Here is a 14,697-nt window from a genome sequence, read left to right on the forward strand (position 1 = left end):
AAGAAGGGCCTAGTGGACCCCACAGAGGCTGCTGCACTTTCTGTATTCTTTAGAAAGCTGTAAACACAGTCTCTGAGAGCAAAAGCACAGTACCTTTCAAATAACTGCTAATATGGCCAAGAGCTACTCTGTATTCATATCAGGCTGCCTGCTACCCTAGGATGTTGGTCAGCCTCCCAGCCTTTGCTTAATCACATCCACTGCTGCCATAGTTCCCAGAGACAGATAATTCCCTCTGAGATTCACACCACAAACCAGATCTCCAGACCTAAAGGCTACAATAATACTCCATGAACCCAGAACCTTGCAGGTCTAGCTCTGGCACATGTACGGCCCCTTCTGGACATGGGTGCTGGTTTTATTTAGTTTTTCCCTATTGATGTTTCATTTCTTCTTCCTCAAGGATGGAGGTAAGAGGAAAGGGAAATAGGAAAAAAGACTGAAGATAATCTGGCCACAAGCAGGTGGGAGGAAGGGATTTAGTCTTCATACTGAAAAACAATAAATGTAACAGCAGATGTTTAAATTGATTATAATATTTAAAACATTTAACAAAGTTTACTCTGCTGAACTCTTACAAACCTTGAGTCTCACATCTTATAAGAATTCTCCCAACTACAGCCATTGCCACCTAATACTCCATTCAATGAATACAAATGCCTTTGGCTCTCCACATTCCTTAGTGATACTGAGTTTTTACAGGCCTGTCTCGTCTCCTTTATGATACTGGAAGAGCTTGCTTCTTCCCTAAACACTGTTCAACTGGGAGACCAATCTGGTCTATTCACTGGCCCTTAGGCATGCTGTGCATATTCTTATTTCTACACTTTTGCTTTTGCTGGCTTCCTTTTCTGAAAATATATTCCCCTCTCTAACTCTCAAGCCTATTTCTAACTTTCAAGCCTTAGTAAAGTCTCACTTTCCCCCATGAAGCCTCTTGTATAATGATAACCCTAAACCATAGATATAAATATTTTTATTTAGAGTTTGGGTTTGAAAACACTCATTTGACCAAGTTCTATTTCAAGAACATAAATAACATATTAACCAACTATCAATTCTCTGTACTGACATGCAAAAAATATTTTAGAATACCTTACTTTTTAAAGACTATCAGATGGGCCAAATTCCATTTTTCTTAAGTGAAGATTAAAAACTTTATATTCAACTTTTATTCAAACTATATATTAAGAACTATTATAATAGCTATTTATTAAGTACCAGGTACACTGCTAAACGTTTGTATATCAATGTCATTATTTCTCACAAAAACACTTGAAAGTAGGACTATTATTTTCATATTAAAGGTAAGAGAACAGTGGTTTAGAAGTTTTGTTCAACAAGTGTTAGAAGATTTATCTAGTTCCAAAGCCTGTATTCTTTATATAATTCCAGCTGTGCCCTAGTGATACAGGCAGCCAGCCATGACATAGAATATCACATAGCTAACCAACGACTGGCATGTGGGTTATCTGACAAGAAATTGTAAACTCAAGGTTCTGTTTTTAAATTTGGTAATCATTTTAGCCATACAAAAAATGTTCAGAAATACAGAATAAATCACTGTTCAATTTTGGATGCAAATAACTTCAGAGCACAGATGACAGACATCAACAACCCATGGTATATAACATTTTCATTGCGAAAAACCCAAAGCTATGAGAGTTATGGGGAAAGACCATCGTCACGTATACTAAGGTATTATAGTTTGGAAAGAGGCTTTCTTATTGCCCCTTCCCAACTACTGTTCTTGCCCCAGAGTCCAGCAGCTCAGACAGCACACCTCTGAGCATTCCCCCAAGTACGTCTGTTGGCAACTCTGCCAATGGGCTTGACCAAAGCTGTTTCCACATAAACAACTGTCATTCCTCTCTCTCTGACATGTAAAGCAGAGAATAAATGAAGACTTTTTTTTTCCTGAAAGACCTGCCAAATCCCTAGGTGGCTAGACTAATATAACACATCCTCTAGATATTAAAATGAATTAAACAGTTACTGAATTCATATGCACAAGGTAGTCAATAAATGCTTGCTAATGAAAGGCTATAAAATTCATCCAAGACAGGAACTACAGAATTGTTATTGTATGAAAAAAAGAAACTTAAAAGTCTTCCACTTTCACCTAGGCCTTAGAGTAATTAAAATATATAGCACCATTACCAAATGGTCTTATTAATCATACTACATATACTAGAAGCCATATAGCACTCCTCTCTGTGTGAGAAGGACAAATAGACAAATATATTTAACTTAAGAATATAAATAACATCAACATTATAGACCAGCAGAACAGTTAGGACACATTATGGAGTGATGAGTATGAGATAATACAGTTGGTCCTCTGTATCCCCAAGTTCCTCATTAGTGGATTCAATCAATCATACATCAAACATATTTGGGAAAAAAAAAAAATGTTACATTGTTGCTGATATGTACTATGCAGTTAAGCCTATAATGGCTGTGTCTGTACTGAACATGTACAGATGTTCGTCATTATTCCCTAAACGGTACAACTACTACTAGAGCTTTTACATTGTATTAGGTATTGTAATTTCGAGATGATTTAAAATACAGAGGAGGATATGCATAGGTTGTTATATGCAAATACTACACCATTTTATATAAGAGATTTGGTTATCCATGAGGGACCTGGAACAAATCCCCCATGGATACCAAGGAATGACTGTAATTTCTTATTTAACTCATGATAGGAGACAAGGGAGGGGAGGGAAGGGAAGGGAGAAAAAGTGACGAGATGGAAGGAAGGGGAGAAGCAGGGGGAAAGGCTATGATGGATCAAGAATATACAGAAAAGTAAGGCTCAATAAAGAACTATTAAGCTAGATCCTAGGCCACATCAGAGCAATAAAAAATGAGAAACCAAAGTAACGATCCAATTTAGTATCTTTAATGGTGGGTCAGAAATACTGGAAAGTTTCAAGCCTATATAAAAAGGAAGATAAGTTGAGAGGAACAATCTGAATAGAATAATTGAATTACACAGACTATCGAAGAAAAAATTACATCATTCAACACAAACACTAAGAGTATATAGGTAGCAAAATTCTATCTAGCAGAGGCTAACTGTTAGATTCAATTCACGTAATTGCCAATATGTTTGAAATATATAAATTTATATGTTTAGGGCTCCTCAATTTTGTTTTCTTTAGGACCTACTCTATTTCTTAGATTATCCTGTATTCTACAAAGACTTCCTCTAAATAAAGGTTAACTTTAGTATGGTGTCTAGATTTTTTCAAATAAAGCATAAAGCATAAACTAATCTAGAGTCAGATTTGAAAATTTTGTTGTAGACCCAGTAATCTGTTTCAAGGGTCAACAAAGACTTTATTCAATATCTTTTCATTTCGAAAACTCTGAATTTAACATATTTAAGTTTTTTCCCCAAAAAGTCTAAGCGAATCATGGTTAAAAAGATCAGCGCTGTCAGCAGGGAGTACTGGTGACTTCTCACTTGAGTTCTACAATGTCAATGACATTGTTTCAAAAACATGCAGCACATTCTTACCCTGAAAAATTAAGGAATTTAAATTGTAAGCAAAATAATCTTGAAAATTTCAAACAACTATAACTAAACCAATGTCTGTCAGTGAAAAGCAAGCATGATAAAAGAAAAGCACATCTATGAAATCATGAAAAGCTATTTTCTCAGAACTATCTGTCAAAGATTTCTAATTGAAAATTATACATACGCATTTTAAAAGAACATAGTGATATGCTGTCATTCAATTATGATACAATAAAAATAATGTAAAATGTAAATTCTGCATGTTAAAAAATTGAGCATTCTTAAGTTTTAGACAGGCTACTGCTATCAATCAAGAATGAAAGGCTATACATTTCCATACCTTTCCAACTGCTTCTGATGTTTCTCCTCCCTAGCCTGCGCCTTCATCTGTTGTACTTCAATAGTATCAGGCTTCCTTCTTCGCATGTATAGTTCGTGGTTTCCCATACACAAGGCCAAAATCCGCTTATTGATTCTCAGACGAGGTGCATAAAAAACAAAATCCTAAATGTAAAGTAGTCTGAATTTAAAATTGTCCTGAAGGATAGTCTCTCACAATAATCTGTACTATATTTCAATATGTGGTATGAACCCTAATGTCACATTACATATAGTTTAGAAATCATAAATTTCCTAACTCCTAGTGAGTAATGCCATACTTTCGCAAAATTGGTTCCTCATCTTTTCAGTCTCCACCAGTTTTGTAGAGACTAATCTTATCCTCTCAATACGTTAGATGTCATTTATTATTTTTTCTTCTCCAAAGTAACTATGAACATCTGTTCCTTCACCACAGAGGGTTATTTTGTTTACATTTTGCCATAGTTATCTCAAAACTGGTCTTTGTTCAGGGCTGTCAAGTTTTTTAACCTAGAAATGTTCTTCTATCCTTTTTGTCTTTTCAATAACTGACAGAATATCAGAGTATACCTGACACTAGAGAAATTAAAGAAACTATTTAAATAAAGATTTCTTAAGTTTAAGGCTCTGAGTTACAAAAATACAAAGTTTATAATACAAACTATAAACAGAATAATGTAGAATAGGGCTACCTCTGCTACATTCCAGCCACAAAGAAACAAGCTTTTTTTAATTGCTTCTTAGAAATGGTGATTGTTTTCAACCACCTAATATCTTATAGTTGAATCTCAGTTAAAATAAAAATAATATTGTATGTTGCAAAAAAAGATGAAAATCTTGTGTTTTTAATAACATTATCTCATCATGAAAAAAGTTAAACTGTGGAAAAAGAATGTTCCTTGGGAGGAATTCCATAAATGAACAATGCCATTCTTCAAGTAATATCATAGCAGAGGCAGAAATTTAAAGATAATACATAAAACATATGAAAGAATTTTACTTACAGGTGCCTTTTTGTCGATTGGCTTTATAACAAATTTTTTATCATTAAATGAAATATTCCTGATTTCACTCCAGGGAAAACCAATTTTAGGAGTTAACCTTAAAAACATGAGAGCATCCCTTCAGTTAAAAGCAGAAACAACAGACAAAACTCCTATGAATTTTTTGGGGCCAATTTAGTTGAATGACTGGTCTTAAGAGTTCCAGATTTTCAAAATATATTAACTTATAACATATTGTTGATATTATCTTTTAAGGGGAAATCTGATCAATTAAATCACACACACACACAAAAAAACAAAGAATAACTATCCAAAGATTTTGTAAATGTGTATGAACCTTGATTTTCCTAAAATTATCTAGAAAAAAACTATGTAGTTCTAGAGTATAGAACTGAGTCTCTTGGAGTTTGCAATTATTATATTTAAATGTTTTAGAAGAGAGGGGATAAAAAAGACTTTATAGCTTTTCACATGAATTATGGACATAAATTGCTAATATAAAAAAATTCCTTCCTCTGTTTAATTTTCAGTGTGAGGGTATTTGTGAATATACTGAAAACACTAAATTTTCAGTACACATTAAAATAATTCTATGGTATGTGACTTGTAACCCAATAAAAAATATTTAAACACTCATATACACAAATGTTTGGATAAACGGTAGAGCTGAATTCTAACTCTATGACTATACAACAGTTGCCCCATTTACCACCCTACACACAGAGATTTAGGCAATCTGATTGGAACGAGTAATGGGAACAAGTAATTTTACTGTTTCAGACTACTCATCAAATGTGTCACTGCTAACCAATAACAAGAATATGAAATAACTGTGACACCTATGTTGGCCAAAAGGCATCTTTTAGTCAGTGTTCTGATAATGGAGTATGAGTCTCTACCTATTTATAGTCCTTCTAATTCTTAAGCAGCCTAGGAACCGCAGCACAGCAAAGAATTTTTCCTACCAAAAAAAAAAAAAACCTTTACTCCATATGCGGGCATTATACTGCCCTCTAATGGCCACCAAAACAAGTCAAATTACCTACTTAAACGGGGCCAATTTATCTGAATGACCAGAGTTCCAGATTTTCAAAGTGTAATATAACGCATAACATACTGTTGACAGAATTTTTAATGTAATATTATACTATATTTACATGCTACTTTGAAAAATCCTAAAGCAATTTTCTCATATTATTCTCAAAACAATCTTGTGAGGTGAGCCTGGCTTACATGTATTTTCAAGTTAATAACCTGACCAGGGTCGCAAAGGTAAACAGTAGCAAAGCCAGTAAAAGAACTTAACTAATTTTTTAAAGTTGCACCTCATTCTGATTTTTAAAAAATTATGAGGAATATAGGCAATAGGTGAATATATTCTCTTTATAAAGAAATTGGACCATTACAGATAAGAACAACCCCCAATCCCAGTCCCTCCCACCTGAGCTAACCACCCCACTCTTTCATAGTCCGTGTTTATCTGCTCTGTATCTATGAGTTCTCAAACAGAAAACTAATTCAATATAATGAAAGAACATATCACCACCTCAGCTCCACCTCAGATCAGGCATTAGATTCTCATAGCAGAAAAGGTTGGTGCCAAAAAGGTTGGGGACCGTTGCCTTAGGATAACGTGTTACTGGCACAGACTTGGATGCTTATGTAAAATGGTAAATAAATTAAAGAAAGGTATAAAGCAATTGTAGCTATCGTTCCTGAAAAATGCTATACCTGGTGTATTTTATGTTAATATAAATATTAATACTTAGTCAATTTCAAAATAAAATTATACTATGCTAACACAAGGATATTCTACTTTATTAATGTCCAAAAATATCAAAACAATTCCTATAAGAAATGTTCAAAAAAATGAAACAATAAATCATCTATCAATTAACTTCATTGTCTCATTGCTGATTTTTTTATATACATTAATTTCAATTTCAACCTGTATTCTAGGCATAACATTTAAAGAATTACTTTTCACCTACTGAAAGTACAAATTTTAAGTTGCTAGACATAAGTCACAAGAAATCAGATCAAAATGCACACTTTAAATAAAAGTGAATCCTCCCATTTGAAAAATATACTGAGACGTAAAACTCTGAAACTCCAAGATGTTCAGAAAATGAAAATATATTTAAAAGCCTATGTGGCATTAACTAATCTTTTCATTTGAGGGGAAAATAAAGCAGTAAGGCTAATCAAGACAAAAAAGAACTTTTTTAGAACACAAGATTAAAGCCATATAAATCACTGATTGATGAATAGTTCACTATTTACTTACTTGTCATCATGCTCATAAATATTCAGACCCAAAGCATCAACACCTAGCCACAATTCAGTTCCTTTCTTATTTTTTATTTCAAAATAGTTGACTCCATACATTTCTAGATCTTGTGCAATCTTCAGGTATTCCATCATAGAATCTTCCCTGTTGAAATAAGCTTATTATAATATATTTAAGAGTATCTAATACCAAACAAACTACAAAAATACTTTGGATTAAAATTTAGTGCTTTATATTTATTCATATAAGTCATGATCTTTTGGGAATAATATGATATAGTAATAAGTGTTTTGAAATAAAAACACTTTAATTCGAGGAAAAACACTAAGAAAATAGCCATCCGAATACCTTAGCATTCCTCTATGTTCTTCATGCCAGTTCTGTATTCTTTCTTCCCACTGTTCTTTTGTCAGTTTGTGTTGTTCTAAAACACTACAAGGAAAAAAAAATCTATGAAAAAGCCTCTATGATTGAAAATCAATATTCTTTCAAACGTCTATAATCACACCTTGACAGTGATAGCTGTCATACACATCTATACATGATAAAATTGTACAGAACTAATAAATACGCACAAATCACTGCATATAAAACTGATGAAATTTGAATAAGGTAGGTGGGCTTTATCAATGATAACATCTTGTATATTAATATTAAAATATAATCTCAGTTTTTACAACTGTATGTAGAACCTATAATTATCTCAAAATAACAAGTTTCTAGGATCCTGAAATTATTTTAAAGAACACATTTTAAAAAGTTATTATACAGATAGTTTATGATAATTCAAATGTTTCAAATGAATAAAATATTGGACAAAAAAGAAAAATTATTTTCTCATTATTAGAAAAATTAGAAAACAGAAAATCAGAATTCTTGGGCCCTAATTCTTTTACTCTATTTACTTTCTTTCCTGCAAAATTTAATTGTTATTTTCTATAGGTAATACTTTGTATTAAAGTATACAAGTGAAGTCATACTTTTTCTTACTACCCCATGCCCTCCAAATAACATTAGTTTCTTTTGTATCCTTCCAGTGTCACTTATGCAAGTAAATGTAAGCAAACATGAATTATTTTCTACTAATATTTTAACACCAAATCAGCAAATCCACCATGCATATAATTTACTTACTATGTAAACTATAGAGTATGTATTTCTATTCTCTTTGGGTCATATAATGATAATTATTTATCTTTCTTTATTCGTGAATCCTCTGATCCTACTTTACTGATAGCAAAAGCTGTGATGTGAAAATATTATTTTGCTATACAAGATTTTTACATGAAACCCAGAGATTTCTTGGCAGTATAAAGGAATAATAGGATGCAATCTTCCCTGAGATAAGTTACTCACTATTGAGTGGATTCTTTGATGGGATCTCAAACCATTATGTTCTTACTACGAACTGCTCCTTTCTCTATTAAGCTCTTGCTTTTGGGGAGAAGAGTTTACCTTAAGAAACACTTAAGTTTCCACATTTTTCTTGTCTTTATACTCTTTCTCTTGCTGTCTGGCCTCTGTGCTTACCAAAAGGAATACAATCAGCCCTGAGGGCACAATTAGTTGAATCAATTGCTGTTATCAGAATGTTAACTAAATCTAAAGGTATGGATTTCTTAAATTGGATGCCACTAAGATTTATGTTATAGCTTTTTATATCTTCCATTTCAAATCTCATTTGTTTGCATTTTGCATAATGCACTTGTATTATTAATCTGCATAACTGATTTGCTGGTATCTAAAACTTCCTCTCTTTCTTCTGTCCAGAACACAGGAGCCCTTCTTCATGCCTAAGGCCAATCTGTCCAACTTGACGTTAAGCATGTCTATCTGGGCCTTTAAATGACTTCTCCCTCCAATTTCTCAGGATCTTTATTCCATCATTTATGACAAGGGACATATTTATTGTCCCCTGCCTACATATATTATCATCAATACTTATTTATGTTACAGAAGGCAAAGACCACATCCATGTTGCTCACCACTATATGCCCAGTGCCAGCACTGAAGAATACTCAAAAATTTGTAGAGTGAATAAAGGAATTAAAATAAATAATTCTTTCCCATCTTTTACAGAACATGTCTATAAATCCATGCTTCCCTACTCCTAGTTTTATCTTTCTTTTTAACAGCAAACTTCTTTCAAGAACTGTCCATATTCACTACCCTTCATTTCCATACCTCACATCCACTGTCCCCAGTCCACCACATTCTGGCTTCAGTCCCTGACACTCTACTTAAGTTGCTCTTTCTATCGTCACTACCAATCTCCTTTGTTAAACTCAAAAGACACATTAGTTCTCCTCACACTCAACCTATTTGTACTATTTGACACTACTGACCAGTTTCTCCTTAAAACATTCTTTTACCTTGGCTTCCATGATGTAACGTTCTCCTGGTATTATTCTTGAATCTTAGGCCATTTTTTTTTTAACCTCGATATACTTTACAGGAACCTCTTCCTTTGAACTTAAAAGTTAAGTTCCAGTGAGGTCTCTCCTAGGCCTTTTTCTCATTCTTTCGAGGTCCACTTCTCTCATTCCCATGGGTTAATTATCATCTATTTGCTAATTACTCCCTAAACTGTATCTAGAGTTCAAACTGCTCTCCAAGACCTGAACCCACATCTACAAATGGGTACTAGCTTTCTCTTGGTTATACTGTAGATTTTTCAAACTCGAGAGGTTCAAAACTGAAATCTTCCTCTTGCAAAATGTATTCCTTCCCCCTACATCTTGGCAAAAAGATATTACCACCACCTAGATGCCAAGTCAGAAACCTGGCATATAAAAATTTATGTATCTCAAGTTCTTTTAAAAGGAAAGAGATATTATCTCGTAGAGCTGATTATATCACCAGAGAACTAAACTCTACTGTGGGAAAACAGATTGCTTATCCAGGTTTCTCAGTTCAAGAATTGTAAGCATCCATCATCAAATTACAGTGTCTGATTTAGGATCACCAAATAACCTTCTGATTACTAATTTTCTCCTCAGGCATTTAGATAGTGAGAAAAACTGTGCTAAATACCATAAATGAAATAAGTCAATCATTGTGAAAGTATTTTCTTCATTATAAACCAAAAACTCAGTATTCTGACATTATAAGTCTCTTTTAAGTCTAGGTACCTTGAATTAGTCCTCCAGACACTATCAACTTGAATAACAAGTCTGGACCTTCAATGCTGAAGACTAAATCTTAAAGAGCATGTGCTATCTTCCTTCTTAAATAGAGTGGGTTACAGCACACTTGCATTTATTTATTTATTTTTATTATTATTTCTTTTTAATTGAAGAAATCCTTTAAATTTCTCCTCTGTCCACCTCCCCCTATCCTGATACATGCATTTAAAATAAAGATATTATTTGGGCTTAAGTGTGAGTCCAGTGTTCAAAATATTTTTTAAAATCACATGACTATTAAATGTACACCAGTGACATTATCTGGTGCTTAACCAAATATCAATCTGATTTAACACTGAAATATATCTATGTTATATTTTTTGAGATAAAATTGTTTTTTTATAAACAATTGAGAAATTTTTAAAGATAATTTTGATCAGGCATAATATTTAACTCATGTACTGACTTAAAACTTAATCTGCTGTGCATTTTACTATATATAAATTATACCTTAACTAAAAATAAAAACAAATCCTTATCTGAAAGGAATTTCTACAATGCCAATAATCAATTACTTAATTCAGTGCTTAAAAAAATCTGAGACAAAGAATTTGGGGTTGGAATATAATCAAAACCAAACATACAGGTTAGCAAGTATCTCATAGTCTGATTTTTTGATGAACAACATGTATTATTTAACCTTCTAAGATAACTATTATTGCAATATTAAAGGGCAGAGAACAGCGCGACATTTAATAATTAAATACTAAAGCTACTGCATGTAATGGTATCTTATAAAGCATATGCCCACAGAATACAGTTAACTGAAAATAAATGTTAATGCCTATAATCAAAGGAAATTAATAACAGTGGACATGAAATAGTTTAGTCTTTATTAATATTTAGTACTTATGAAAAAGAAATTATATCTAAGAGCTTAAATACTATGAGGAAGTAGTGCACAACTAAATTTTAGGTTAAAAATATAGTTTGCCTTTAAATAGAACTTTTCAAATTTGGGAATTTGGACTAAGAACAGTAACAATTTCTCTCCAGGTTCTAAAAGAAAGGTCTCCATGTACAGTCTAATATCAGGGACATGTGTGCTATTATTGAGACTTCAAGTATTTGCAAGTAATATTTGATGCTATGCTTTCTAAATTTCAGAAGTAATACTACCAACACACGCTTGTTTTACATTTTACAGTTAAAACTATAAACCATGCAGTTCATGAACAGTAATCATACACTGTATGGTAGGCACAGCAGAATTATTATCCCCTTCTGCAGATTCAGGTAAGGAGGCTCAGAGATTTTAGGTTATGCACCGAAGGTCACAAAACTAGCTAAGGGTAGAATCGGTATTCAAAAATCTAGGTCTCTTATTAATTTTTCTTATGCCATGCTATTTTAAAATAACTTACAGAGGCAGCAGTATACTGCAGATAAAAACAGAGCACTAGACTAGCAGTCTGAAAAACTGAGTTTAAAACACCCTTTAAAAAGTTAGAAAATTAATTTTAATTCTATGGAGAAAACAAAAGTTGGTATCTATTATTCTCAAAAGCATTTATTAAGCACCTATCTGCCTGTGTGAGAATTTTTACCAAGCAGCCCAGTCATATCCTCCCCCAAGCTCAAATCTCCATTTATTGTTTATCTGTGGAAATAAGAGAAGAGGCAGAAGTTTTAGGTAATTACAGACTATAAAAATCTACGTAGCTACTGAGTCATAACTTTTAAAACTATACTCTCTGATTCAGCTGGCAACTTAAAATCTAAATTAAAAAATCTATTTACAAACTTCTGAAATAAAACTTTTCAGAAACAACATAAAAGCATGTTTCACTTACCGCTGGGGTAGGAGTCTATCATTAGCCAGGTAGCCTTGTTTGTGAATCTCTTTGTTATAATCTCCATACTTGGCTTGGACAGCATAGGAAGCCAAAAGGACTGCAGTTTCTGGTGGGCAATATATCTCATCATTTAAGATAGCTTCTTTAACTTGCAAGAAGAAAAGTCTCTGGGTTATTTCTTGAATTAATTCCTCGGAAACATCTTCAGGAAAGAATTTAGCTCTAAATTTGAACTGTAAAGGATTCTCTTTTTTAACATCTTGCTGTGTCACCTGGAACAGTAATTTCAGCTATAATCAACAAAAATCTTAAGTTCACAATTAACTGAACCTAGTCACACCACATTCTTTTTGGAAGAAAGTAAGATGTGAAACATTAGTAAGAATCTAAATCTATAAATAAGATTATAGGTGTGTAAGATTGTAAACCTGTAAAATATATATGAGAAAAAAGATTCTATGCTCACAAATGTGATCTATAACTCACAGATCCTATCTAATAACCAGAATGAAACTTCTCTTGAGAGGCTTATCCTGCAGAGGTTTAAATCAAAGTCAAAGGACTAAGTTACACCTAGTAATAGTTCTGTGTTTTTTCAATAGGAAAAATAAACATTTCTTTTTCTAAGATGATAAGCTGATAGTGTATTATTGAATTAAAAGACATGACACCTTTAATAATTCAGAGAGATAATTGTAAAAGGAGATCTGAAATCAGACCTCAAGCTTCTCTGGCACAAACTGATGATCATAACTTCAGAGTTAACTTAATTATAGCTGAACGTTATTATGCATACTTTACCTTTTTATTTAGTTTAAGCCATGTAGAATAACCTTTGCTGTCCACATACTGTAGCCCAAAAAACCAGACCTCACGTAAACCAACTGTTTTCACCACCTTAAAAAAAAAAAAGTAAATTTTAGTTCGTATTCACATTATAACTAGATGGCGCTATACTGTAAAAAAAAAAAAACAAAACTACATAGGTATAACAGGTGTATTCCTTTGCTAGAGTTCTTTCCTAAATTTAACATATTAATTAAAAGAACATTTCTGAAAACTTAAATTCAGATTCAGTATATTAAATTTTAGAGTGTCATTTCAATCTTATTTGGTCCACTATTTTATAACTCCTTTTCCTTCTCATCTCCCATTATGAACCCAACAGATAATAACAGTGTAGGAAATAAGATACAGAGCTATCAAAATCCCACTTTCCTGTTTCAATTTACCCCCACACCTACACTATTGATTAGGCGAGGCAAACAGTATCATATAGGTGATTAGAGTCTCTGAGGACATGTAAATATCATACCCCAGGTTATCCAGTTGGTGATTTCGCCCCCACTGATTGCCTTCACTCACCATCACATATTCTATGTTCTTCCCTCACTGAGAAAAAAACAAACATGCTTTGCTCATGCTTTTTTCCTCTGCCTGGAATGTTTCTTCTGTACTTTACTACCTGTTAAATAATTTATCCCTTAAGGGCCAGCTCAACTAACATGCATTCTGTGAATGAAGCTCTCCTATCTAGATAAAATTAATCACTTGTTCCTTGATATTCCCATACTACTTTATGTATACTGCTATTTAGAACATTTGTTCTATCATTTCATAATTAACTTTATTAGTGTGTCTATTCCCCTTGACTGTTTAAAACTAAGGACAGAGATTATCTGCCTTATTTATCTTAATATCTATGTTGTCTTGAAAAATGATTAGCCTGTGGTAGGCACTCAAAAGTATTAAGTGGTGAGTAAATTAAGTGGTGAGCTAGGACACACACCCAAGATGGCACCAACACTTTAACAAAAGCATATTAAAGAAGCAAAACAAAACAAAAACCTGTATTTAAAATAAAATGAAGGAACTGAACCAGGAGGTATGAGTTTATTAACACTTTAAAAGTTTTACAGGAAGATTCAACATTAGTTTTTAAGAGATAAATATTTTTGGTTGTTTTTTTTAGACTATAAAAACATGTCAGGCTTTTAGTTTCAAGATAGCAAATTGAACCGTTCAGTTTACTTTTCCTCTTGAAAAACTTCACTGAAATGACACATACAAAAAACTAAAAATAGGAAAAAATATTTAGCTGTGCTAGGAAAGGTTACCATCAAAAAAAAAACAAAACTGAGAAATTTCTGTATGATATGGGACATAAAAACTCATACTGATGCAAAAGCCGATCAATGCCAAACAACCAACACTTTAATATGGACAAAGAGATACAGGATAATTTAACTTCAGCAAAACAAAGGCTGTCCCAACAGCAAAAGAAAACAATCCAACTCAGATTGGCAGTGGTAGGAAACTTACACAGGTCAAGAGCAACTAACTGACAGAAGTGTAGCTGGCCTCAGCTTTTGCCTCCAGGCTTTGTGTGATTCACAATGCTGGCCAAGTAAAAGGGGGAATTTGCCACAGTGGGCACATGGGACAGTACCTTAATAAACGTTAGACTATCACGACAAACACCAGGAAGAACAAGAGAGCTCAGCTGTGAAATTTCTGAAAAGGCCCTATAGCC

General features: G+C 33.0%; 1 protein-coding gene across 3 annotated transcripts in view; it reads right to left on the bottom strand.

Annotated features, from left to right (window-relative positions):
• RDX (radixin) overlaps nt 1-14,697 on the bottom strand; it is a 50,703-nt gene that overhangs the window by 18,783 nt on the left and 17,223 nt on the right. For 2 of the 3 annotated variants that reach the window (XM_025050513.1, XM_006917175.3), the window contains 6 exons: nt 12,966-13,061; nt 12,162-12,436; nt 7,532-7,615; nt 7,181-7,327; nt 4,894-4,990; nt 3,870-4,033 (listed from right to left, as the gene is read on the bottom strand). In XM_025050513.1, the coding sequence (XP_024906281.1) occupies nt 3,870-4,033; nt 4,894-4,990; nt 7,181-7,327; nt 7,532-7,615; nt 12,162-12,436; nt 12,966-13,061 (863 nt within the window). The remainder of the gene's footprint in view (nt 1-3,869; nt 4,034-4,893; nt 4,991-7,180; nt 7,328-7,531; nt 7,616-12,161; nt 12,437-12,965; nt 13,062-14,697) is intronic. The other variant, XM_015593441.1, reaches the window with a different exon arrangement.

Source organism: Pteropus alecto, unplaced genomic scaffold (genome assembly GCF_000325575.1).
Source record: "Pteropus alecto unplaced genomic scaffold, ASM32557v1 scaffold267, whole genome shotgun sequence".
In the NCBI taxonomy this organism is placed as follows: Eukaryota; Metazoa; Chordata; class Mammalia; order Chiroptera; family Pteropodidae; genus Pteropus; species Pteropus alecto.